The sequence below is a fragment of the Saimiri boliviensis genome, chromosome 4 (genome assembly GCF_048565385.1).
Source record: "Saimiri boliviensis isolate mSaiBol1 chromosome 4, mSaiBol1.pri, whole genome shotgun sequence".
NCBI classification, from domain to species: domain Eukaryota; kingdom Metazoa; phylum Chordata; class Mammalia; order Primates; family Cebidae; genus Saimiri; species Saimiri boliviensis.
The window spans coordinates 3,603,068-3,630,516 of NC_133452.1; the positions used below are offsets into that span (position 1 = coordinate 3,603,068).

At 40.1% G+C, this 27,449-nt stretch overlaps 1 protein-coding gene across 2 annotated transcripts in view; it reads right to left on the minus strand.

Moving 5' to 3' along the window:
• Positions 1–723: 723 nt before the first annotated feature.
• The window catches only part of CEP43 (centrosomal protein 43), a 42,919-nt gene continuing 16,193 nt past the window's right edge, over positions 724–27,449 (minus strand). For both annotated transcript variants that reach the window (XM_039467728.2, XM_039467726.2), the window contains 6 exons: positions 17,797–18,023; positions 15,479–15,591; positions 13,604–13,672; positions 7,818–7,857; positions 6,492–6,588; positions 724–893 (listed from right to left, as the gene is read on the minus strand). In XM_039467728.2, the coding sequence (XP_039323662.1) occupies positions 819–893; positions 6,492–6,588; positions 7,818–7,857; positions 13,604–13,672; positions 15,479–15,591; positions 17,797–18,023 (621 nt within the window). In that variant the 3' untranslated portion in view covers positions 724–818. The remainder of the gene's footprint in view (positions 894–6,491; positions 6,589–7,817; positions 7,858–13,603; positions 13,673–15,478; positions 15,592–17,796; positions 18,024–27,449) is intronic.

The following is a 27,449-nucleotide window of genomic DNA, read 5'->3' on the forward strand; positions in this document are numbered from 1 at the left end:
ATAAAAGCACTGCTTAATGGTTTCAGATGCATTTTGGTATTGAATATGTTTCAAGGAATCTTTACAAATAATAAATTATAATGAAGAGAACTTGCAACTAAAGCTGCTTATGTGGACAACAGGAGGAATGGAGATTGCAAATGTTATCTGTTATTGACAATTCTATCAATTAAAACTCATAACCACTTCTAGATTTTTTAAAACAAGCAAAACTAAGTAGCGCACACAAGAGTACTTTAATATAACCTTAATGGTCTAACAAACCTTCCAAATGGAAGGAAATACAAAATAAAGTTGACACATCAAATTTAACATACTAATATACTTCAGGTATTATAACTTTACCAAGCCATTTTGCCAACTATGTGTAGAACCACCTAATATTAAAATATACTATGGTGGGTAAGCTCTGATTCCAGAGGTCTAAAGCCAAGGTTTTCAAAGATCACAGGTACCAGCAGCCACACACACAAAGGGTCGTGTGATCCTACCGCTTCACTGACACCTTTCATCAGGCTCTTAACACTGGTATTTTCATAGGTTCCCCCCCCCCGGTAATGAAACTGAGTGTAGATAATCAATTTCCATAAAGAAATGTACAATTAAATTAAAAATATTAAATCTTCCACACATGGGCTCAAATAGGAAGTATTTTGTTTAGTAAAATGAAAAGTTACTTTTAAAAAATATCTGCAGTCTTTTTGAAACGCAAGGCACCAACAGAGAGCAGACATTCCAGCAGAGTGATTGTCTGGAGAAAAACATGGAACTGACCAGTCCTTTGTCCTTTGTTAATTAGAATACTTCCTTCTTCATGTCTATGCAACATCTTCCAGATAATCTGCAACATCACTGAGCTGGGATACAGTCAGGTCTTGTGTGAGGTCATCAAGCTTTGTTGTTAAACAAAGAAAACAATTAGTGTCAGAATGTGAGTAGAGTCTTAAGTTATTTTAAAAATCAAAACCACAATGAGATGCCACCTTACTCCTGCAAGAATGGCCATAATCAAAAAAACATAAAAATAATATAAATGTTGGTGAGAATGTGGTGAAAAGAGAACATTTTTACTCTTGGTGGGAATGTAAATTAGGTTAACAGTGTGGAGATTCCTTAAAGAATTAGAAGTAGACCTACTGTATGATCCACCAATCCCACTACTGGGTATTTACCCAGAGGAAAATAAGTCACGACATGAAAAAGATACTTGCACACGCATGTTTACAGCAGCACAATTCACAATTGCAAAAATATGAAACCAGCCCAAATGCCCATCAATCAACAAGTGAATAAAAAAATTGTGGCATATACATACCATCGAATACTACCCAACCCTAAAAAGGGACTAAATAGGCCAGACACAGTGGCTCACGCCTGCAATCCCAGAACTTTCCGAAGCTGAGGCGGGTGGATCACCTGAGGTCAGGAGTTCAAGACCAGCCTGGCCATCATGGTGAAACCCTGTCTCTACAAAAATACAAAAATTAGCCAGGCACAATGGCATGTGCCTGTAATCCCAGCTACTCGGGAGGCTGAGGAGGGAGAATCACTTGAATGTGGGAGAACTGCTTGAACCCGGGAGGCAAAGGTTGCAGTCAGCCTAAATCGCGCCACTGCACTCCGGCCTGGGCGACAGAGCGAGACTTCGTCTCAAAAGAAAAAAAAAGGAACAAAATAATGGTATTTGCAGTAACCTGGATGAAACTAACTGGAGGTCATTATTCTAAGTGAAGTAACTTAGGAATGGAAAGCTGAACCTATTTCTCATTTATAAGCAGGAGCTAAGTTATAAGGATACAATGGTATAAGAATGATACAATGGACTTTGAGGATTCTGGGGAAAGAGTGGGAGGAGGGTGAGGGATAAAAGGCTACCAATTGGGCTCAATGTATACTGATCAGGTGATGGGTGCATCAAAATCTCACTGATTACCACTAAAGAACTTATTCACCAACCAAACACCACATGTTCCCCCAAAACCTATGGAAATAAGAATTAAAAATTTAAAAAACTGTTGCTGTAATTAAAATATTACTTTATACTTCATAAACCACCTCCTATTTAAACCTGTATTGAGAAGTGATTTGCCTAAAATCACACCCAATAAGTTAGTAAAATCTTTTGAGTTCAATGTTTTACACTGACTACTCTCAATTATTTCAAGAGAAAATTAAAAATAAAACACAACTTAGACATTATTCCAATTTAATCTCAGAAACTTATGAAAAATTGTATTAAACCTCTTTACTTGAGCATAGTCCCAATGTGTAATTCTGTTCACAGTATCACTCTATGAATTGCTAACTCTAAAACCATAATTTACCCATGTTAAATTCACTAAAATTCATTAATTGTATAATATCCTCATTTGAAAACTATCCCTTTCTATGTTTTCATATGATGGCATAGAACATTAAGTTTATAATATCTAACTCAACACCGTGTGACACACTTTATTGACTTTATTGATACTGTACCACCTGAAGCCATGAATCCTTCTGGACGCTGAAGTGAAACAGAACGGCAGACAGGACAGCCCATTGAGTCTGAGACTCCCAGCCCTGGGTTCACGAAGTGTTGGAAGAAGTGACTGATTTTTATTTCTGTTTAAACTACTTATAAACTAGAAAGTTAACCTATTAGCCAAACTATACATACTCATTTGTATAAACAACTTATGATGATGGAGAAAGGAAATATTAATAGATATTTAAGCATAATGCAGGCTGATAAAACATTATTTCTTAAGTAAGGAAAAAACCATGGTTGAAGATACAGGCTTCAGAATATAGAACATAGAGCTGGGCAGGTCCCACTGACAGCTGAGGAAGGACAAAACCCAACCTTCCCAGCCCCACCTAGACTCATTGTTGTGGCGACAGACCAGGGGACAGCCACAGCCACACTCTTAGGCATCATCTACGGCTGTCTTCTCCATACAATGGCAAAGTGGAGTAATGATGGCCTGCAAAGCCTAAAATACTGGCCTTTTAGAGAGCAAGTGTGCCCATACCTGGGCTAGATAATAACACACAAGAGTAGGAACATCTTGTAGAGATGCAACAGTTCCATCCTGACACACTATGAGATGTTCTTATTTGTCTGTTCATCTGCCCCCCACATATCCTCCCATTTTGTTATTCTTTGGATATCCAGAAATTTAAGTTATAAGCAAAATCCTTTTCAACAAATAAGTCCTTGCTCTTCCTCTTGGTCCAGACGTAGTCTTGCTGTAAAATGATCTCACAAAGAAAATTACTGGAAAATCTTAATTACATTTCTTATGCATTCAATTCAAACCCAGTTTACACAAAAACTGAAAAGTCAGAAAAGCTTGAAGACAGATTGTAAAACAGACTCTAATATCTTGGAACTGTATTTTCTCCTCCCATCATTAAAGAGTGAAATCAGTGAAGTATTCCATTTTGCTTACAAAGTAATTGAGTGCTGTATTACCATGAATGCTAAACTACAGACAAGAGTGAACAGAGGAAAAATCAAGGATTGAAAAGAATCTTAATCTAGATAATTCAGTTATTGGAGTCATTAATTTAGTTTTCCTTTAAGGCAAAGAAAAAAACACAGAACCACCAGAAACTTCCAAGAAGAAGAGCTTAATTTAAAGTAGTTACCAAGAAAGAAAACTGAATGAACAAAAGCTAACTAGAAATAAATGGCTATTCAATAAAGGCTTTTGGCTGGACATGGTGACTCAAGCCTGTAATCTCAGCACTTTGAGAGGCCAAGGTGGGGGGATCACATGAGGCCAGGAGTTTGAGACCAGCCTGGCTAACGCGGTTAAAACCCCATCTGTACTAAAAATACAAAAATTAGCCAGGTGTACTAAAAATACAAAAATTAGCCAGGTGTGGCGGGACGCGTCTGTAGTCCTAGCTACTCAAAAGGCTAAGGTAGGAGAACTGCCTGAACCCAGGAGGCAGAGGCTGCAGGGAGCCAAGATCCAGCCATTGCACCCCAGCCTGGGCAACAGAGCAAGACTCTGTCTAAAAAGAAAAAAAAAAAAAAAAAAAAGACACTCATGCCTCATTAGTTTTAAAATTAGAATTCAAAGTGGCCATCTTGGTTCAAAACTATAAAAAGAGATTCTATGTCACAAAATAAAAATATCTAAAAGGTACATTTTAAGCCTTGAAAAGGAAACCAAGGATCCCTGTGATAGCAAGCTTCATACAAACCAACAAAAACTTTTTGTAAGATTCCAAAAAGCTTTATGAAGTGTAAATGTTCACATTTGCTGAATTAGACACTGTGCATTAACAGAAACCTGGGATGCACACTGATGTTCTGTGCCTTCACACGTGGCCCTCTTCCTCCAACATCTACCTATGTCTTTGCTCGTGCTGGCTCCTGTGCAGACTGCCCTCCCTAGGGCCTGCTCCTGGTTCATCCTCTGTCATTTCTGGTTCAAAGTCATCTTCTAACAACCCTCCTCCTCCCAACAGTCTGTCTCTTGACACAGCGCCCTCCAATGGAGTCCCTGGAATCAGAGCTGCACTGACACGTCCCAGGATCGCCCTTCTGTTCTCACGGCACTTACCATGCTCCTCCTCAGCCCTTGCAGAACCAAGTCAGAGTCATCTTTCAAAATCCAGGTCAAATATTACTTCTTGCTTCTGAGTTTTCACAGCCCATGAATGACTGGCCTTTTATGGCACTTGTCACTTTCTAACTTGATTTTCATGTTTGTATACATGGCTTTTCTGTCCCTGATCCTGCATAAATTTCAGGGGAGCAGTCTATATCTGTGCCTACGACAGAAATGTTTATTGTGACTATAATCAATAATGGCATTAGATACCATTTATTGAATGCCTACTCTGCTAAGCACTGAGCTATATGCTTTACACACTTATCTCTAATATTTTCACAGCCACCATCTCTCTTGCAAAACAGATGAGAGACCCAAGGCCCCAAAAGTTAAATAACTTGGCCAAATTTGTGAGTGGTATGGAGCAGCTCAGGACTCAAATCCAGATGTGATGAACCTACAGAACCTGGCCATTCCACTGATGTCTCCTTTCTCCACTCATATCCCCAGCCTTGTGCTTTATAAAATAGTAGGTGCTTAATGGACACTGGTTTTGGTCACCTTAGCTAAAAGGTGACCGAATTCTCTGCTGTATTCTTACTGCAAATACAAATGCTTTTGTGGTCCCCAGGTGCCCACTATCAATTCTCTGCATAGAAGCCATTAGAAAACGCTTACTGATGAAGTACACTGACCACCAAAATCCATTCTGTGTAAAAGGCTGCTAATAAATGGCACAATTATCTAAATTGATGCTTTTAAGTGAAAATTCCTAGGAACATATGATGTCCCAAACCCAGTAAGTAGGACCCAGTGAGCCATCCAAGGCCCCCAATGGCAGAGCAATGCCTACACCTCCCTTTCGACCCATGTCATTTCACAAATCCTAGCTTAACAGTCATCTATTCGAGTCCTTTACCACACATTTAAAGAATCCTTCTACAGTTTCCTTGGTATAACTTTAAAGCAACATTTTTCAGGCCTCTTCAAGATGATGCAGGGTGAAAAGAAAAGACAAATTTATAATTATGAAGTTATAATACATCAGGAATTTAAAAAGTGCTTTACATATTATCATTTAACCTTCAAAATAGTCCTATTACATAGATACTAGTACTTCCATCGTATAAGTAAAGAAACTGAGGGTCAAAGGTTAAAGCTTAACTAAGAAACTATATGAATAAGAATGCAAACATGGATGTTGCTGACTTAGATTGTGTGGCTGCACTGTAAACACTACCTCTCTCTGTATGATGACCACAACACGTGGAGAATCTCGCCTCGTTCTGGAAAGCAAGCCCCTCCCAGCCATGGCAACCGCCAACCTGACTGTCAGACTCGCCTGACCTGTGGGCAGCTTGATGCGGGTGCTGACAGACAACCCCGCAATACTACAGTTCACTGCCTAAGGATCTTCTGTTCTCTGCCCACATAAAAAGGTCAAGTTTGGATCTCAAACATAGATTCTAACTTTATGGACTGCTGTCTTGTATCCTGTGGTTTTCTAGCCCAGCCTGGCTTGCATGTTCAGATGTTACAACTGGCCAAGATGACCATACACTCTGCACTCCAGGCTCAGCTTCATCCTGTGATCACAGTCCCCTATACTGACTTTTATCTATGACACCAGGTGGTCAATTCTCACTAGGCCTGATCCACCGTGACCCCTCTTAATCCACAGCAATCCCAGTGCCCCAGGAATAATCCTTAGGCATTTCGGCAGCGAGACTGAGGTAACAAATGAAGTGACAACCAAAACCAATCTTACACATTCATCAAAGACATTCTTTATAAACTCAAGCCAGGTCTCTGTCATGACTTTTCACAATCTGCAACTGTTTTTCTACTAATTAGTAAACATTTTTGAAGCTTCACAGTAAATCAACAAATAGGTTAAAAAAAAAAAAAAAGGCACTGTATGGGAAATGCAGAATACTATACCTTTTCACTGGTATTGATGTCGTCTATTTCCACAGAAAGGTCTTCTTCAATCTCTTCACCAATACTTATCTCACTTTTCTCTGAGCGATGGCTGGTACTAATTTTAGGAGAGGGGGAAAAGGTAAGAACTCTGAGAGTAAACATTTCAAAAGATTATCATTCTTTAAACATTCAGATATTTCTTTTAATACTTTAAGTAAAATATAGTATTAACTATAATTAATTTCATACATATTGTCTCACTTGACTCTTAAAATAACATAGGAAGGAGCAGCAGCAGTCAAGTCAATGTAAAAGATGAGGAGATGAAGGTTCAAAGTGGGGACTTTAGTGAGAAGAACAAGAAAGAAACAAACCCAGATTTTTACAATTTCATCTACTACATCATGCTCTCTCTCAAAAACTGTATACTACATTACAAAAAATAAATACAGACTTCCAGTTGGAAAGATAACCTGTCAATTAAATAAAATTCTCAGGCATCTAATTTAAAATTTCAAATCACATCCACAACAAACATTACTTCTACATTACTAGCCAACACACATATACATATTATCTTTCTATATATAAGAAAGGCATTGACTGGGCACGGTGGCTCTCACCTGCAATCCCAGCACTTTGGGAGGCCCAGGTGGGTGGATCACTTGAGGTCAGGAGTTCAAGACCAGCCTGGCCAATATGGCGAAACCCTGTCTCTACTAAAAATACAAAAATCAGCCAAGTATAGTAGCACACACCTATAACCCCAGCTTCGTGGGAGTCTGAGGCAGGAGAATCACTTGAACCCAGGAGGAGGTTGCAGTAAGCTGAGAATGCACCACTGCACTCCAGCCTGGGTGACAGAGTGAGACTCTCTCTCAAAGAAAAAAAAAAGAATGGGAATCTCACTAGGCCAGACCACGTATCAGGAAATGTAATCTGAATCCAAAAACTAATTTGAAAGCATAATTATTTCAAGTCAAATGGAGACAATTCCCACCACAAACAGGTATGGAAGGAAGAGAAAATAAGCACTTATGACATGACAATTGAATTGCTTCTAAATGACTTCTCAGTTAATTTTTCAATGTTTCTTTTCATCTTATTCTTACCAAGTTTCCTGAACATAATGTGACTGACTATATTCTAATGGAAAATCAAAAACATGCTCCAAAGTTAAATATTTAATTTTGGATTAACTATCTTTTCTTCACCTTCAATCAGTATGAACAACAGAATCAAATACACCAAAATAAGCACTAAATGTAATTTTGTCTTGTCTGTGTTCGAAAATTGTTTACAAATATGTATACATTTATATATTTGCCCAACAGTTTTTCTTACCTGTTAAAATCATCAACATAGTCATCGTCTTCTCCAGTTCCTGATAAGTTTAAGAAAACATGTTATATCTAACACACGTCACAACTTACAATTGAACACACATTTCCTTAAAAAAAGTTAATCATATTGCTTCATTTAAAAAGTTCCAAAGATCAGAAATAATATTTTTACCAGATATAATATGAAGGCAAATGATAAAATTAAATATCTAAGAAAGAATAAACTGTTATAAGTGACTATAAAATGTGGGTAACACCTCACCTTTATTCCAGGTACTCTAAGGCGATTAACATGGGACACACTCATTGTTAATAAGGTCCCTTGACTTAATAGCATATAACAAGTCATCATGAACCCCCTCTAGGAACTAGAGGAACTGCTGAGAGTTTCAACATGTGAACTGTTTTGTTATAAAACTTAAAAACGCTCACGAAGTGCAAAGAGGCCACAGAGCACAGCAAGTAATGGCACCTTCAGTCAGACAGAGCTGGGCTCAGGCCTCGGACCTGCCACTAAACATCTCTGTGACCTGGGAACATGAGGTGGCCTTTCTTGGCCATGTCCTCTGCTCTGACAAATGGCCAAACCTACACCAATCCGAGTTAACACAAGGATTCAGGTACATGATGAGTCCAACAGAGACTTTGGTCCACAGTAAGATCTTAATAAATGTCAACTCAATGAAGGAGGGATGGCGATTAGTGAGGCAGTGTTACCAGTTGCTCAAAGTGTACCATGAACCTCTGACAGAGTGGGCACCTTCAGATCAACTTAAGGCTATAAATGACAAATTTGCAAATCAGCAGCCCTTCCCTCCCAGGCCTCCTGAGGGCTAGATAAGGAAAAAGGGCTGTCAGTCTCAAAACAGACTTGGAGGCACGTGAGAGTCGACTTAAAAAGTGAATGGATGGCCTATGAAAGACAAGGATTACGTATCACCACATGCAGAAGATGCGGATCATGAAGAGAAGACCTGGCATGACAGAAAGCTATTCAAAGGCTCTGAATTCTCCCTTAAATAAGGCTGGACTGTCCCTAAATCGGTCAGACTGCTGAGGGGATTCAAGTTCTGTCCAGACAGTTAGACAAGGCAAATCCTGCGATTAATTTATCAAGCAGGTGAGTGATGACTAGGTCCCCTAGAGGTATAGCAATTACTAAGATGATTATCTCTGATCTCAAGGAGCGAATTCTCTAGTGAAGAGAAGCAGTGAAACAAACTAAATACTGCTGATGCAACTGGGAAGAACTCCAAGGCAGCAACTGAGAGGAAACCTAGGTTGCAGAGGTACGAATTCCTGGGGACAGTGTGCTCCAAGAAGAGGAAACGTGGAAAGCCCTGAGGTGGGGGAGAGTGTGGTGGTTTGAAAACCCACCAGTGCAGCCCAGAGCAGTGATGCACGTCTGTAATCTAGCGACTTGGGAGGCCAAGGCAGGAGGATCACTTGCACCCAAGAGTTCAAGACCAGCCTGGGCAACATTGTAAGACTCCCCCAAAATTAATTTTTTTATTTTTGTAATCTTTAATTTTTAAAGTTTAAAAATACCATCTCAAAAATATAAATAAATCAAACCACCAGCAAGGATGCCATATAACCATAAAACAATGAATTTAGGGGTCCGAATGGGTGGAGGGAGAAAAAAGGAGCAGCCATCAGAGGAGCTGGCAGAAGCCAGATCATTAGGGCTTGGTTGGTGGCAATAAGGATCTTAGCCTGAATACAGAGGGAAGTTCGTCTGGGGTGGGTTGGGGAAAGACAAGAGTGAAAAAGTCCAGGGAAGCACTATCTCATTTCTGTTTTCCCAGAGATAATCTCACCACTACCAGAAACATGTTTACAGGAGGCAAGAATCAAAGTAAGGAAAGCAGAAGGCTATCAGAAAGTCCAGGCCAGACATAACAGGGGTAAGGGCTTGGGTCAAGGCAGGTGTCCTACAGATAAGACAGACAGGTGGATGATATTGGGTGGGGAAAATATCAGCAAATGAAGAAAACATGAATCTTGTTACTGGTACATCCAAACCTTGCCCGTAATGAATCAGAAATCCCTGACCCTAAGCAGTCAGGAGTCGTTCCCAGGTTCCTCTGCTCTCGAGAATAAAGAGCCTGTCTCCACTGTAGCCTCATAGGTTAAAGGGCTGCACATGCTTGACAGAAAGCAGGCCCTGTCAGGGCCGAGAAGGAGAGGTGGAAATCCAATTAAACAAATCACCACATAGGTGGCTGGTTTGCAAGTGCTACATAAAACCAGCAGTGGCAGCTACTAAAACGTCAGCCTCCAAGGACCCATTGTGGTGTTACTATGTGTGAACACCAGTGAGGAGAGCAGAGATGGAAACTGAGCTAAGACAGTGAGGTCAGCTATGGCTGCAATGTGGATTTAGAGGAAGCTAACTATATTCCCCACCTTTCAGCATTTGTGACCAATAAAAAACACAAGATATTTACTGAATAATGTGCTATAACACATTAGATTCTGACTTCTTATGTATTATATACTATTACAGTAGTTTAAGCCAGTGTCCAAACAATTAACAGAATATATATAGGTTGAGCACCCCAAATTCAAAACTGTGAAATCCAAACCTGAACAAAATCCAAAACTTTTTCAGTGCCAACATGATGCTCAAAGAAACTATTCATTGGAGCCTTTTGGATTTTCAGAATTTTGGATTTGGGGTGCTCATCTGGTAAGAATATGCAAACATTTCAAAATCCAAAAAAAATCAGACTCTGAAACACTACTGGTCTCAAGTATTTGCATCAAGGGATACTCAATCTGTATGGCATTACTTTAAGGTCAGCAAATTTTGGCCCTCGGGCCAAGGACTGTTTTCTTCATTTTTTGACAGTCTCTCCTCCCCATCCCATACCCTCTGCCTTATCTGCCCTTACCCCTGTCATCTTTGGCCCAGACTTCCCCACAGCCTTATGCTTTCCTTACTGTCATTCTTGCCTCTGGCTGATGACCTGCTTTTGTTCAGCCTGTGAACTACGAATGGCTTCTACATTTTTAAAGATTGTTAAAAAAACAAAGACTATGTGAGAGACAGTACATGTCATCTGCAAAGCCCAAAATATAGACTATGTGGCTCTTTACAGAAAAGGCTTATCAACTCTTGCTTCAAATATGCAAAGTACCTATTTATTTTATTTTTGAGAAGGAGTCTTGCTCTGTCGCTCAGGCTGGAGTGCAGTGGCGTGATCTTCCTGAGTTCAAGTGACTCTCCTACCTCAGCCTCCCGAGTAGCCAGGATTACAGGTGCATGCCACCACACCCGGCTAATTTGTTTTGTATTTTTAGTAGAGATGGGTTTCACCGTGTTAGCCAGGATGGTCTAGATCTCCTGACCTCATGATCCACCTGCCTCGGCCTCCCAAAGTGCTCGGATTATAGGCATGAGCCACCGCGCCTGGCCACAAAGTACCTATTTATAAACACTCCATTTGGGCACCTTTAATTAATATTTGTCTGCCAAACTAAAACAGTTTGTGCTCTAAAGCTTTATTTGTAGATGATTTCTTTGGAGCTCAGAATGTATTTTCCCACTGAAATGATTATTTAAACCCTGTCTAAGTAACATACAGATAGTAAAACACAGTGGTAAGGGCTTCGTGGTGATGCATCAGGACTCTAAAAGCAGCATGACCTTGGGCAAGTTATTTAACCTAGGTTCTTCATCTGTAGAAATGGAGATAATAATAAAACCTACCTCATAGGATATGAATTAAATAAAATAATTCCTTGGTACAGTGTCAGGAATTTATCACTAACATCATTATTATCCTAGGGTAGTCTACTAACATCTGTCTATATATTACTCAAAACACCTAGAGGACTGTATATTTAAAATGTAAAAAACCCAAACAGAAAACAACATTGTTGCAATACCAATTAAACATTCGACAAAACAAAATAAAACTTTATTTCTACTGAATCCTAATGCCTAGCCAAATGACAAACATCCGGCTAGTAAACCGGTAGTTCTCACCTGCGTAACTATCCAAATTCTAACCCGAAGTATACCTAAGTCCCAAGAAAAAGCGAAGTGAAGGGGCACACCACCTTCCTGCCTGTACCCAGCAACTCTGCAGCGACAGCGATCACCTTCCCTCCTAAGGATGAGAATTCTCAGCAGCTCCCCCTCAGAAGCTGGTGGGAAAACCTTCACTTTGGTAATAGAGCAGTCAGAGTGAAATGCTCAAAGGTTTGGCAACAGAGTGAAACACCACAAAAGCGAAAAAAAACAGAACACGAAGGGGACAGTGCAGCCATCACAGTGCAGAGGTGGGGAGTAAAGTCTCTGGTGGCAGTTAGCTATTGAGGTCAAGTGGAAAAGAACATCTAATGGCAACCAGAACTCCCGCTCACAGGAAAAGCACAAGGGAAGGAGAGAGGGCAGGCCCACCTAGCTGGCCAGCCAGCAACCAGGACACACAAAGAGCACAGGGTGGCATAACCAGCAAGTCAGCTGTTAGCAGGACTCCAGGGCTGGATTCTTGTGTGGAACAAGAATCCAGGCAGCTCAGCGGACATTTATTCTTCTGCAAATGGGGGAACAAAGTAACATAAAAAGGAAACTAACATGTACTAGGCACCTACCATGCCAGGTACTGTACCTTAATTTACATATGAAAAGGTATTTAAATCCTATTTGCTCTTTAAAACTAGGCAGATGTTATTAGTTCCACTTAACAGATGAGGAAATAGCAGTTTAGTTTATCTCCCTATGCTACCCCATCAATCAGTGCCACATCTGAGATGTTACTTCTATCCAACTCCAAGCCCAAGTTCTCTGCCCTATCCAGAATGTCTCTCGTGAAGAGGGAAGGGCATTCTCAGTGCTACCCCTCAGACAGGCCTGGGTTCTAAAAGCACATGGGGACAAAGCTTTATTTTTTCCCCAACCTGCTTGGGTAGCTGTGTTCCAATGCTTCCATGTCTAAGTGACTACAGACCAGGAAGCGATCCCAGCACATCCACAGAGAGCATAGGAAGTGGCCACTGAGAACCTGGCTACACCACTTCCTTCAGGTCAGTACCTGAGTTTGCCAGATGCATGCCTGTCACCCTGCTACAATCTTGCAACAGAACAGAGCACTGTTTGAGAACAGTGCTCTCAATGTATGGCCCAGGGCTTGGTAATATCCACACTGACACTCTTACCTCCATAAGAACGAATGTACTTACATGGCAGTCTCACCAACTTCTGCTCCATTGAACAGAACTGAACACATCTCACAATTTTTCCTTCAATAAGTCTGTTTTCCCATTAGACTGAAATCTTTGAGGCCTCGGCCATGTACTACCAGCATCTAGCAAATGGCTTTGCCTCTGCGCAAGTTTTTCTCAGTCTGAAATTGAATAGAAATATCTTCCCTTCTCTCTTATGCATCTATTTAACCTTATCAAGACTCTGCACAGACGTCACTTCCTCTAAGAGGTCTTCCCTGAATGTCAAGACTGGGCCAAGGTAACCTACTTGCCATCTCTACAACCATATATACTGACCCTTTTACACTCAAAATATCTATAGATGCCTGTTCAATGTCCATATACCTGACCAGAATTTCAACTCCATGAAGACAGAGGTTCACGAGGACATGATGGCTGTTGCTGGCATAGGGTGTAATCCTGAACATATGAAAGCCACCCAACACCTGCTGAATGAACAGCAGCAGGAAGGTGCTCAGTGGAGGCAGACTGAGTCACTTCTATCACAACCTTACCTTAAAAATAATCACTTTAAAACAATCAACACAAAAAAACTGGAAATCTAGTTACCTAATCCAAGGGATCCAATTTTATCACTGATCAATTTCAGATCTTTCAAAACTATATTCCCCCTTTTACCTGTGAACAGGAGAAAGTATTATTAGAGTGACTTTTGGAATACAACAGTCTCTAAATCACATTAATTTCTGTTGTTGTTCAATATGGCAGGAGCATAATAACCTAAAACTAAGGAAAAAATAAACTATGATTAATGAATGCTTAAATTATGTATTACAACTCTTTTAAGATGGAATCTTGTTCTGTCACCCAGGCTGGAGTACAATGGTGCAGTCTCAGCTCACTGCAACATCCACCTCCTGGGTTCAAGCAATTCTCCCACCTCAGCCTCTGGAGTAGCTGGGACTATAGCCACGTGTCACCACACCCAGCTAATTTTTGTATTTTTAGTAAAGACTATGTTGGCCACGCTGGTCTCAAACTGCTGACCTCGTGATCTGTCCACCTTGGCCTCCCGAAGTGCTGGGATTACAAGCATGAGCCACCATGCCTGGCCACAACCCTTTTTAAATCATAAACCAGGTGTCCCCAAACTTTTTAAACAGGGGGCCTGTTCACTGTCCCTCAGACCGTTGGAGGGCTGCCACATACTGTGCTCCTCTCACTGACCACCAATGAAAGAGGTGCCCCTTCCTGAAGTGCGGGGGGGGGGGGGGGCGCAGATAAAGGACCTCAGGGGGCCGCAAGCGGCCCGCGGGCCATAGTTTGGGGACGCCTGCCATAAACAATACTACTTTATTGGAACACAACCCCCCAAAAAATGTTTTTGCCTAATTATAAGACATCACTTTCCATAAGAAGCCCCATTAGGTATGAATTCATAGACTACAGTTAATTATTTTCATCAATTTTATTTTCTCTTTGAACTTCTAAATTTTTCTTCAATTCAACTGCTATTTCATATACTAAAGTGACATCCTCACTGGTTAGTCCTTCATTCTCAAGGTCCTCTAAATTGTCCTTCTCTAATCAGTATCAGAATGACACGTTCATGATGTCCTTCCTGTATTTCTTTCTTAAAGGTGACAGTTAACCACGGGAAAGAAGCAAATGGGAAGGGATGTGGACTCTATAAACACAGGGCTGGTTTACCAGATGTTTAAGAGAATCAACAGTCCAAGCTCTCTTATGTACCCCAGAAAGTCCCACAGTATATCGAGTACTACAAAAAGATTCGGAAGTACTGGACAATTATGCAAAACTCATACTGCAAATTCTTAGTGACTCTACGTTAGGAAACTTTCTCAAAAGAGGTACACAAGGTCTGAAACACTATGCTAAATAAATCTAACATTTACTATCATATGGTTTACAAAGGGACTCTGCCCGTCCAACGTGTTCAGGCCTATGCTTTTTAAATTCCTATCACTGTGTGTGGAGAGATGTGGGAAAGTAATTGGTACAGTAGCTAGACTATTCCATGTCTAACCAATGCTCTTTATCTCTGCTGCCTTTAAGCTGACATGTTAGATCATTCTGCTTGAAAATGATATGCAGAATCATTTTTATTTAACATTTTATGATACTGTGGTATCAGCGAACAAATTTTTTTTAAAGTAAATCCAACTCAAGTCACTGTTAATGTCCAAAAAAGGAGAGAGAATTTAAAAATTCTATTTCTATAGACACTAAAAATCAGCTAAAAACTCAACTTCCCAAAAGTATTCTGATGCTATAGTGAAGGTATAGAAAGAAGCTGAATACAAAATAACATATAAAATATGACCACATTAAAAACAAAATAGAACAAAATATTAACAAGAAATATCTCTGAATGATAAAATTATAAATCAACACTAATCATATGGTGCTTAATTAGAGAAAAAAATATCCTGAGTAATCACGCCCACATCTTTGGGCACTTACTCTCAGAGTCTTTTAAGGAAGGGGCTCCCGCCAGGGAGCTGAGTCCACTTTTTAAGGGGGGTGCATCCGACAGCGAGGCCGGGCTTCCTGCCTGCTTCCTTGGTTCATTCCTCCTAGTAGGAAACAAGTGACAGTTAAACAGTGCTCTGATGTTCTGCCACTAAACACTTTTATTCTGCCACTAAAACAAAAGCAACTTAAAGATATTTTATATGCACAGTTGCTGGAAATCAAGAATACACACTTTACAGATTCAAAACCATAAAGTATACCAAGGATACACCAAGTATACCAAACTTTACGGTTTACCAAAACTATACCAAACTACAGATCAACCACAATCAACACAGCCAGTGTGTAAGAAATCAGCTCACCTCTCTTTAGAATCCTCTTGACTGTGATTTTTTTCAAAAGCCCTTTTCCATCACCCAGACATGCAGCCAAGGGACAATATAGGAGTTTACTAGCAAGTAAGTGCCGTCTCTCCAATTAAACATCATTTACAGAAGACACAAACCGTCATGCTGGTGAAATCCCCTTAAAGTCATGACTACTAACCTCAAGACCACCTTTAATTCTGCCCAATAACCCTGCAGGTTTCCACAGTCTCTTCTTGCCTTACTTTCTTACAGAATGATTTCACACTTTCTCCACTCTCCTTCAATCTCTAACCTCCATCCTGCATCCTCACTCAACTACTAACTCAGATTAGAGCCTACACAGGCGCTACCATCATATCTACCCTCTGCCTGCAACGGGACCCACACACTCTACTTTTCTAGCAAACACAAGCCCCTACATGGAATTCCATTGCTGCACAGCCCTCCATGAGTTCTTCTCTTACTTCCTTACATCATTAATTCTTCCACCTTTAACGCTGAACAGCTCTCGTCAGCATATATGCTGTATTTCTCCCACTTAAAGACGTTCTCAACCCTACATCCTGCCCCTCCAGCCACCACCCTGGTCCTCTGCATACTTTTACAACTCATCAGAAAACTATTTGCCATCTACAATCCTTTCCTCTCTGTCTTGAATGCACTCTAATTTTTTAACCTGCCTCACACCTTCATTCCAACAAAACTGTGTCGAGGTCATCACCGACCTCCAGATGGCTAAATCCAATGGCTTCATACAGCTACGCTTCCCTACTACCTTCTCCAAAGACACCACTTTCCTGGTTCCGTGTCCTCTGGCCTCAAGGTGCACAGGACCTGCTTCCTGGGTGATCCTCTGCAGTCTCCCACACCCCACATTATCTACAAATTGATGACTCCTAATTTACATCTCCAGCCAAGATCTCTCCATCAATTCCAATTCATATACCCAATAGCCTTCTTCAGATTTCCACCAGCAATCTTCTCTAACTTAGCACAATGACAGGGAGTGCCAGGCTGTCACGCCACCTGTCTGTGCATCTGCTCTTGCTCTTTCCACTCTTTATCTAAAGTGTTTCCAACCTTCGACTTATGCAGGCTAAAAACCATGCTGTCACTCTGGCTATTGCTTTTTTCTCTAGCACTTACTGGCAAATCCTTTCCCATCTAAACTCAAAATACTTCCAAAACCCACCTATTTCTCCCACCGCTTCTATCACTTCTCACCAAATAATCATTAAAGGCCTCCTACCTGGAAACCCCAAGTCCAACTTTGCCTAGCAACCTCAGGTTCTGTAATGTATGCTGGATCAAGATCCCCAGGGTTTCCAGTCTCAAAGGAAAAGCACCCCGCCGCCATCTCTGAGTCCACCTCATCTGGTCCCGGTCTCACTCTCTCTGCTACACTCACACTCACCTCCCTGCTGTCTGCTGTTTCCTCTCCCCAGAGCTCTATCAACCCATGGGAACTCCCTTAACTCCTCTAGCTCTTTGCTCACAGGGCACCTCCAAGTGAGGTCCCCCCAGTTTGGATAGCTGACAAGCAGCTGCCCTAACCACACACTTGGGCTCCCATCACTGCTCTGCTCTCGTCACCCCACACACCGCAGTGTAACTCTCACTGCCTGTCTGACTCCAACACCAGAGCATGAGCTTCCTGGAGGCAGGCGTCTTCCCTCCTCCATCATTGCTACAACCCACCCTGGGACAGTCCCTGGCATGTGGCAGACACTCAATCTAACAGGTAAGAATAAATCATGTCTAGGTTTTTATAAAACCTGGGATTGTTTTATAACATGAAAGGCATTAGCAACACATAATCAGATTTATGGATCCAATAATTATAAACCATCCATAGTTCATTATTTTTTAACCAAAAAATGAAAGCACTTATCTTATTTTTAAACCCCTAGTCTCATAGTTCAAAAACCGTTTACTCACAAACCGTAAGTTTTCTCTGGCTTAGGAATGGGATCATCAAAGAAAGAATCTCCTTCCATATCATCTTCATCTGGACAAAGACCGGCTTTGTCTTTGCCATCTAAAGTTTTGTTGCTTAGAAAAGATCCCATTTTTGTTTCATGGGACAGTAAGTGAAGGCTGCTTTTGCTCTTGGGTTCTGACAATGAGACACTTGAATCACTCTGATTGGCCTCACTGTTGGCCTTCTGGAAAGAGAGGGAAAGAGAAAAGGTCTCCTTGATATTTTAAATAATAAAAGTCTCGAGAGCATAAGCAAACTTGTGTTTGTGGGGGGTGGGGTAGGAAGGGTGAGGGGCAGCTCCCAGCAGCATGAACTGCAGAGCAATGCCAGGATTCATCACTCCAACCCCAGGATTCCTAACATGGCAAACTTTCAAAGGGGGAAAATTTTTAAAAATATATTAATACCATTCCTGTCCTCTTTCCCTAAATGTAAATACCTTTAATATACCTCTCTCATTTATAAACACTTTCCCTTTTATAAACAATTTCCCATCTCCCCTTCCATATATCATTGCTTCATAAATTATCTTAAATTAATACATTTTCAACTTGAAAACAACTATTGAAGAGAAAAGGAAGATTATTTCACATGAATGAACCAAGCACTAAAGTAGTCATCAGTAAAAACAGCAACTTTCCATCCTGTGCTAAACACAACAGACATCAAGGTGAAAGACGCTGCCTTCAACCACTTGTGTTTCTAACATAAACATTTGCTAAGGAAAATAATTATCTTAATTCTGACTTCCACGGTAACTTCCTAACCTATACCTCATTTTGATGTCCATGGACAGGGGGTGGGGTGGGTGTGTGTGTAGGGGGGGTGTGTGTGTGTAGTTTTCTATGTATTTTAACACCAATGTTATAAAAAATTCTGAATCATCCTTATCCATGCCCTTGTATATAGAGTGATGTTAGCACAAAATATCACACTTTTATTTTCTTTTCAGTTAGTCCTAACCTTCACGGCCCACTTTTATTCCATTCTTGGTCAGATTTCTTTCTGCCCTTAGGTATATATTAATAATAATAATGAAAACAAAAAATAATGCTAGTAATAATAAAAGCAGCTAACATCAAGAACATTCAAATGCTTCACTTTATCTCATTTAATCTTCAAAATGACCTTATGATCTGGAGGTAGCTTTAGCTCTGTGGATATAAATAAGGAGACACAGAGACAGACATTTATGTCACTTGTCAAAGTCTCCAGGTAGTTAAGTGGTAAGGTCAATATCAAAGTCAAAGCCTGATTCCAGAGGTAAACTCACTACTTATGCTATTAGGCTAAATTATAATTAATTTGTGGGCCTTATGGGTTAAAATGGCAAATTCCCAAAATTAAGCCTTCATACTAGAGAGCAATACTGTGTAAAATACCTATGGAGTACCAGAAAAAGCACTCAACTCAAACAAGGAATCTGGAATGTAGTTCAAAATTATTAATTGCACTTTTCTTTTTTTTTTCTTTTTTTTTTTTTTTAAAGAAACAGGGTCTCAATATGTCACTGAGGCTGGTCTTGAAACTCCCTGGCTCAAGCAATCCTCCTGCCTCAGTCTCCTAAGTAGCTAGGATTACAGGCACAAACCAAACCCAGTTGTATAATTTTTTTTTTTTTTTTTTTTTTAGATGGAGTCTCGCTCTGTCGCCCAGGCTGGAGTACAGTGGTACAATCTCGGCTCATGACAACTCCTGCCTCCTGGGTTCAAGTGATTCTCCTGCCTCAGCCTCCCAAGTAGCTGGGATTATAGGCACATGCCACCATGCCCAGCTAACTTTTGTATGTTTAGTAGAAATGGAGTTTCACTATGTCGGCCAGGCTCTCGAACTCCTGACCTCAAGCAATCCACCCACCTTGGCCTCCCAAAGTGCTGAGATTACAGACTTAAGCCACCATGCCTAACCTGTATAATCTTAAGTAAATTAATTTCCTAGGCATGAGTTTCCTCAAGAATTGAACTAGATTCGTATTCTTCAGATCAAATTATATCTAGGAGTTAAAGTAGGGATGATGGCAAAGAATAGTAACTACTGAAGCATGGTGACCAAAGTCTGGGTTAGACATTACCGAACAAGATGTTCTTAAAGGATGGTTTCACTTTTAATATGTGTACAGGCAGAACGAGGTGGCCCACACCTGTAATCCCAGCACTTTGGGAGGCTGAGGAGGGCAGATCACAAAATCAGAAGTTTGAGACCAGCCTGGCCAACATAGTGAAACCCGATCTCTACTTAAAACACAAAAAATTAGCTGCGTATGGTGGCAGGTGCCTGTAATCCCAGCTACTTGGGAGGCTGAGGCAGGAGAATCACTTGAACCTGGAGGCAGAGGTTGCAGTGAGCCGAGATCGTGCCATTGCACTACAGCCTGGGTGACAGTGCGAGACTCCATCTCAAAAAAAAAAAAAAAACAAAAAACAACATAGAATGCATTATGCATGCCTTATATGTTTGTTTACATTTTTATACCAAGTAGAAGCCTTGGCTAGTTGACAGTAGGCAAGATATATGCAATTCAAATTTTATTGCCTTCTACAGAGCTATACATTCCATGTTATTAATATAAATTAATGATTACAAAGAGATGTCCGAAAAAATAAATACCAAGTTCTAATTTCAGAGAGCATATTTTCTAAGAGGCAGAAACTTAAAAATTTCCTAACAACTTTGTCGCCATTTTCCTGGTATTATCAAATATAGAAAAGTATTATGTACTTTTGTATTTCTTAATTAGATTAACACCAGTTGTAATTTCTGATTTTTAAATGTTTTAATAATGGATTTATATATTTTTCTTTTTTTTTTTTTTTTGAGATGGAGTTTCGCTTTTGTTACCCAGGCTGGAGTGCAATGGCGCGATCTCGGCTCACCGCAACCTCCGCCTCCTGGGTTCAAGCAATTCTCCTGCCTCAGCCTCCTGAGTAGCTGGGATTACAGGCATGCGCCACCATGCCCAGCTAACTTTTTGTATTTTTAGTAGAGACGGGGTTTCACCAGGATTACCAGGATGGTCTCGATCTCTTGACCTCGTGATCCACCCGCCTCAGCCTCCCAAAGTGCTGGGATTACAGGCGTGAGCCACCGCGCCCGGCTGATTTATATATTTTTAAAAGAATATGCATTTGGAAATAAATACTCTGATGTGATATTTAAACACATTTACAATTACAGAGGCTGTGGTCATGACAGATTTTCTCCAGATTCTAAACATTCACAAGAAAGTGCCACAAGGTAACTGTCATGAAAGAAAACTGAAAAACATAAATGTAAAGCAACGTTATGAGAAACAACCATTATTCTAATAAAGTTTTCCTTTCCCAAGAATTCACATGGCCAACATAACTTAAATCTGAGCAACTAATATGTATCCATGATTGTTTTTTGACAGGTTTCACCAATACTCCTATGCAGAAAGACGAGTTTTAGGAAGACAAGTTTTATGAAGAAGGGCATTATTATGTTACACATCACATACTTGTAAGCATAACAATTATTTTGTTTTAAAAATATAGTTCTCTTAATCCATGGAGCAAAAATAAATTATGAAACCATCTGCTTTAGAACTGCTCTCAAAATCAACTTCTAAACCACACAGGAACATGTTACGACTTTATAACTATGGCTCATTTTTGCCAAAAGACCATGACCCAACTAGGTTATTAATGAATTCACTAAACTTAACTCCAAATAAACTTCACTATTAAAAAAATCTATACTAGGAGGAGAAACATCTGTCATCAAAACATTCTGCAGATTAAAGCAAAAGTACTGAAAGCTTTTAGAGCAGTTTCAATAGTTCCTCCATGTATACACGCAGATGAATGCATGTATACAGATGCTCAGCTCACAACAGCACTTCACCTGGTAAACCCACCATCAAGTGAAAATATGACAAAGTTGAAAATGGGCACTTTGTATACATGATGAAGTGCAGAAACACAATATCCAAAAAATGCTGGCTACTCAGGCCGCTGGTATCAGAGTGCCTTGTGACCATGTGGCTGCCTGGGAGCTGTGGCTTGAGGTCAGTGCCTGGCCCCGCTAGAGAATGGTACCACAGATTACTATCCTAAGAAAATATCAAAATTCAAAGTATAGTATCTACCGAATGTAGATCCCTTTTGTACCATCATAAAGTCAAAAAAGCATAATCAAACTGTTGTAACATTGGGGACCATCTGTATATGTGTGTACACCCAGGAATCTGCTTTAAAAACCCTTATCATGGCTTCAGATGAACTTATGTTACGTATATAAACTTCAGTTACCTGGATTTTGTATCACTTGGATTTGGCTAAGTTGAAGTTAAGATTCAAAATGAAGGTAAATAAGTAAGGTTAAATATTGTTTAAAACTAAAAAGTATGATTTAAAAAATAAAAGGCTGGGTGCGGTAGCTCATGCCTGTAATCCCAGCACTTTGGGAGGCTGAGGTGGGCAGATTACGAAGTCAAGAAATCAAGACCATCCTGGCCAACATGATAAAACCCCATCTCTACTAAAAATACAAAAAGAATTAGCTGGGCATGGTGGTGCACACCTGTAGTCCCAGCTACTCGGGAGGCTGAGGCAGGAGAATCGCTTGAACCCAGGAGGCGGAGGCTGCAGTGAGCCGAAATCATGCCATTGCACTCCAGCCTGGAGACAGAGCGAGACTCCATCTCCAAATAAATAAAAAATATATACACCGGGTAGGCGGGGTGGCTCATGCCTGTAATACCAGCACTTTGGGAGGCCGAGGTGAGTGGATTATGAGGTCAGGAGATTGAGACCATCCCGGCCAACATAGTGAAACCCCATCTCTACTAAAAATACAAAAATTAGCTGGGTATGGTGGCGCATGCCTGTAATCTCAGCTATTCAGGAGGCTGAGACAGGAAAATCCCCTGAACCTGGGAGCAGAGGTTGCAGTGAACCAAGATCACGCCACTGCACTCCAGCCTGGCAACAGAGCAAGACCCAATCTCAAAAAAAAAAATACACACACACACACACACATACACCCCCACGGCAATGCCTTAGAATTCATTCTCTGGACAAGCACAGAAATTGTTATGGGTCAAATTGTATCCCACAAATGAAATATGCTGAAGTCCCTAATTCCCAGCACTTCAGAGTATGACCTTATTTGGAAACAGTATCAGTGCAGACATACTTAGTTAAGCCTAGCCCATTCAGAAGTAGGATGGGCCAGGGTGCTAACCCAATGACAGCTATCATTGTTGGGGGAAGAGACACAGAGAAACACAGGGAGAAGCTCATGTGAAGATGGAGGCAAAGACTGGGTAATCCATCTACAAGCCAAACAGGATCTGGGATTTCCAGCAGCCACCAGAAGCCAGAAAAGGAGCCACAGTCCTGCTGGCACCTTGATTTCACATTTTTAAGCCTCTAGAACTGTGACAATACATGTGTTGTTTTAAGTATGTTGGTACTTACATTACACCAGCCCTAGGAAACGAATCGAGTTATTTATAACAAAGAACTAAAACAAGTTTTGCCTTTTCATAAAAGTGAAGGTCCTATTGCACAGCACTACAACGGTCATTAAGCTCTCTCGGCTGGGGCTCAAGACTAATAATAAGCTCTATGGTAAATTATAGTACAGCTACAAGAAAGCTTTAGTATATATTTAATTATCCAATAGTACACTCGTATACTCAAGAAGCCAATCATGTATAGATTAACAAAACATTAGCACTAGAAAAGTTTCACAGCAAAAAACTTTATTTTATCACCAGTGTTAAGAACCTGAAAAAAAAGGAACTTTTCCCAAACCGTTCACAGTAGGAGAAAAATCGACATCAAAGAAATACTATGGTTTTGCAAAAGTATTCAAAAAATTCATGAAATATAGTTGCCCCTCAGTACCCAGGACCCCTGCAGACACCAAAGTCTGAGGATGCTCAAGTCCCTGATATAAAATGCTGTAGTATTTGCATGTAGCCTACACACATCCTCCCATATGCTTTAAATCATCTCTAGATTACCTGTAATACCTAATACAATGTAATGCTATGTAAACAGTTGTATACCATATTTTGAAATCTGTATTATTTTTTAACCATTTTCCATCTGCAGATGATTGAATCTGCAGTTGTAAAACCAATGTTTACGAAACCTGCCGATATGAGGACTGACTGTATTGAATTGTTTTCCCCACCCATGCCTCTGCCCCCACCTTCCCTGGCAAAGACAGTTTCTGATCCATGACTAATGAATTATTTAGAGAAGTAATTTTATTACAGTTCTAACAGACATATATTTTGAAAGTTTAATTTGCTCACCAGGAAAAGTAAATACTCTAGAATTCCAGAACCACAAGAAAAACCTTTCTAAAAACTCAACTGTTTCTAGAGAAACTCTATCCCTTCCACCTATAAGCAATCTGTAATTCCTAGAGATCACAATAGAAACTTCATCTTCCAGCTTTACGAGTAAGACTGAAAGAGGACCCTGTAAATAGATTTTCTACTTTCTACAACCTGAGCCTTCCCACCCTACCCAATCAGCAGCTCATGGAGTTCAGCAAACAAGTGATGTCAAGATGTTAAGGCGAGAATCCCGAATGGCTAGGATCACGGAGCTGAGCAGGCACAAACGGAAGGGCTAAGTGCTAAAACATTCATGCAACCATGTATCCATTCAGGTCGGTGTGGGAGTGTGACAGGGAATGTTAATGCCTGGTTTGGAAAATCCTGAGGTGACTGCCAAAGATAAAAAAAACATATGCCCCAAAACTCACATGCAATGTGAAAAAGTATCTCAATGCATATTAGTTTTAAAACACCTGAAAACTGGGCTAGGCATGGTGGCTCATACCTGTAATTCTAGCACTTCAGGATGCTGGGGCAGGAGGATCACTTGAGCCCAGCAGTTGGGGATCAGAAGGGGCAACATACCAAGACCCCACCTCTACAAAAAATTTTTTTTAAAAATTAGGTATATGTGGTAGCATGCACCTATTGTCCTTGCTACTCAAGAGGCTGAGGTGGACACTTGACCCCAGGAGGACAAGACTGTGGTGAGCCATGATCGCACCACTGCACTCCAGCCTAGGCGACAGAGCGAGACTTTGTCTCTAAAAAGAAAAAGACACCTGAATACTATTTGTAAGGAGAAAGGATGATCTTTCATATTACATTTAACGTAATGATAAAGAACACCTAATTCTAAATATTAAAAAACAAAAAAAGAATCTACTATCTTACTCAACCTTTCCAACTAAATGGTAAAAAGCTAAGCTTGTAGGGCCTAACCAAAATATATTATAATTCTATTACATTTTTTTTTCAAACAATTAGAATGTTTGGTACAACAAAATGGTATGCAATGAAATAAATTATCACATATAATACTTTGGAAGTCAGCAAGTGTTAACATGTATTTCAAAATTATTAATTCAATTTTAAAATGCTCTCCCATTTCAAATTTATACTTCTTCTACATCAAATCTTTTATCTTTAATCTTTATCTTTATTGTCTCTCAGCAACAACAAAAATAAGAACTTCAGTTTTGCCCAAGTTACATCAGTTCAAAAACCTTACAAATCAATTCTAACTATATACATGAATGATTTTAAGTTTATTCATAATATGAATATAGCTTCCCTGTACAAAGTGCCAAGGTCTCTGAATGAGCCACTAGTACTTTTCCCCTCCTGCATTCAAAAGCAACCGGACCACATGCAACACTTCTGATCAGTGCTCCAGAGCTCCAGGACCAGCAGTACCCTGGGCCTTCCTGTATCGCACGCCCCAGTGCACGTCTGCAGGACAGGCGGGCTCCCACAACGGCTTTACACACCTTAGGAGATGCCACTCACCTACCATGTGGATGGCTCCCTCTGGAGTCTTGCTGTGTACAACCTCAACCACCACATGCAACATAGCATCTGGATGATGAAGATGTTTAGAATGTTAAGGCTGCTGGGAACTTAATATATGCACAAGGCAAAGCAGAAAGGCAGAGAAACAAAGAGCTAAGGGCTTACCCATATAAGGAAGGCTGGCAATAGGCCACACAGGGTACAATACAGACTTCTCACAAGGCAATTCAGAAACAAGTTCAAAAATGTACCGGGAAAAACCTTTCCATGTAATTGAGGAAGCAACTTGGGCTTAGGAACACAACAATGAAATAGAAGAGGCCCAAATCACAGACTAAATTCTGGAATATGGGCCCATCTAGGTTCTTCAATCCCCAGTCAAATCAAGGAGTACACTATGCTCTGCCCAAAGTACAGAGAAACCTAAAGTCTGGGCCCGCCACAGTTATATCACATCACACAAAGTGAAAACCACATCTCTTAGTTTGCTTGGTTATATGCATAAACTTCTTGAAAATGTTTAAGTTGTTTAAAACACACAACAGCAATAAGATTATAAAAGCTTAATACTATAAAATATGCTTTAAATTTTTAGAAAAGTCCAAGAAACTAATTTTTAAAATCTATTAAGAAGTTTTATATTCTTAATTATCTTACTTAAGGTATGTCTCATCTCTTCAATTAAATGTAAACTCCTTAAGTGAGAACTGTGTTAAATGTGTTGCTCAAAGCATTAACATACAATGACTTTCACTATGTAAATGTTAAAAACAAAACTTACTAAATCATTATTTTAAAGCATCTTCTTTAATAACGCATAAAGAACAGTATGAACAACAACAACAAAAAAAAAAAAACAAGAATTTATCTTCGAAACTACTAGAACTAAAGCCAGCTAACACATCAGGTTGAATTTTGAAAAAGCTTTAATTTTAAAGATTTTCAACCAAGTGAAAAAAAATCTATGCATAACCAAGGTTCAACTTAGGACTAATAAATTTCACAGAACTGACAAATATTTTATCCTAAGTAGATGTAAAAACTGTACTGATAATGTTTCTAAAGCTTCTAATATTGAAATTTCATAAGCAGCTAATCTATCAGATTAGTAAATGTTTGTGATCTTTAGCGGAGGAAGAAAAAGCAGCCAAGGCCTTGACAGTATGCAGCACTGGCCCCCAGCAGCCCACTGTGAGCAAGGGCCCTGAGTAAAGGTTCATCCATGTGTAATTGTCTGAAAAATGACAGAACGCAAAAATGTCCTGGACAAAGTAAGCTTAATTTTTAATTTATCAATGGGAACTTATCCAAAAAGTAGTCTGACGTTCTATTTTCCTCAGATATAGATCATGTTAATAATATGTAGTCATCCATTCAAAAGAAAAATAGGTATTTTCAACTCTTTTTTAATTGCCAAAACAGGAATTTTCAAATTTCAGCTAAAACTGAGAGCATGAGTTAATTATGAAATAAAACTGAGAGCATGGTTTTAAGATTCAACAGTATAATTTTCACCTGGATAAAAACTGACAGTGAAATTTACTTTTTGTTTCATGCCATCATTACTTTCTGTTTTTTTTGAGACAGAGTCTCAGTCTGTCACCTAGGCTGGAATGCAATGGCACAATTTCAGCTCACTGCAACCTCTGCCTCCTGGGTTAAAGCAATTTTCCTGCCTCGGCCTCCCGAGTAGCTGGGATTACAGGCGCGTGCCACCACGGCCAGCTAATTTTTGTATTTTAGTAGAGGCAGGGTTTCACCATGCTGGCCAGGCTGGTC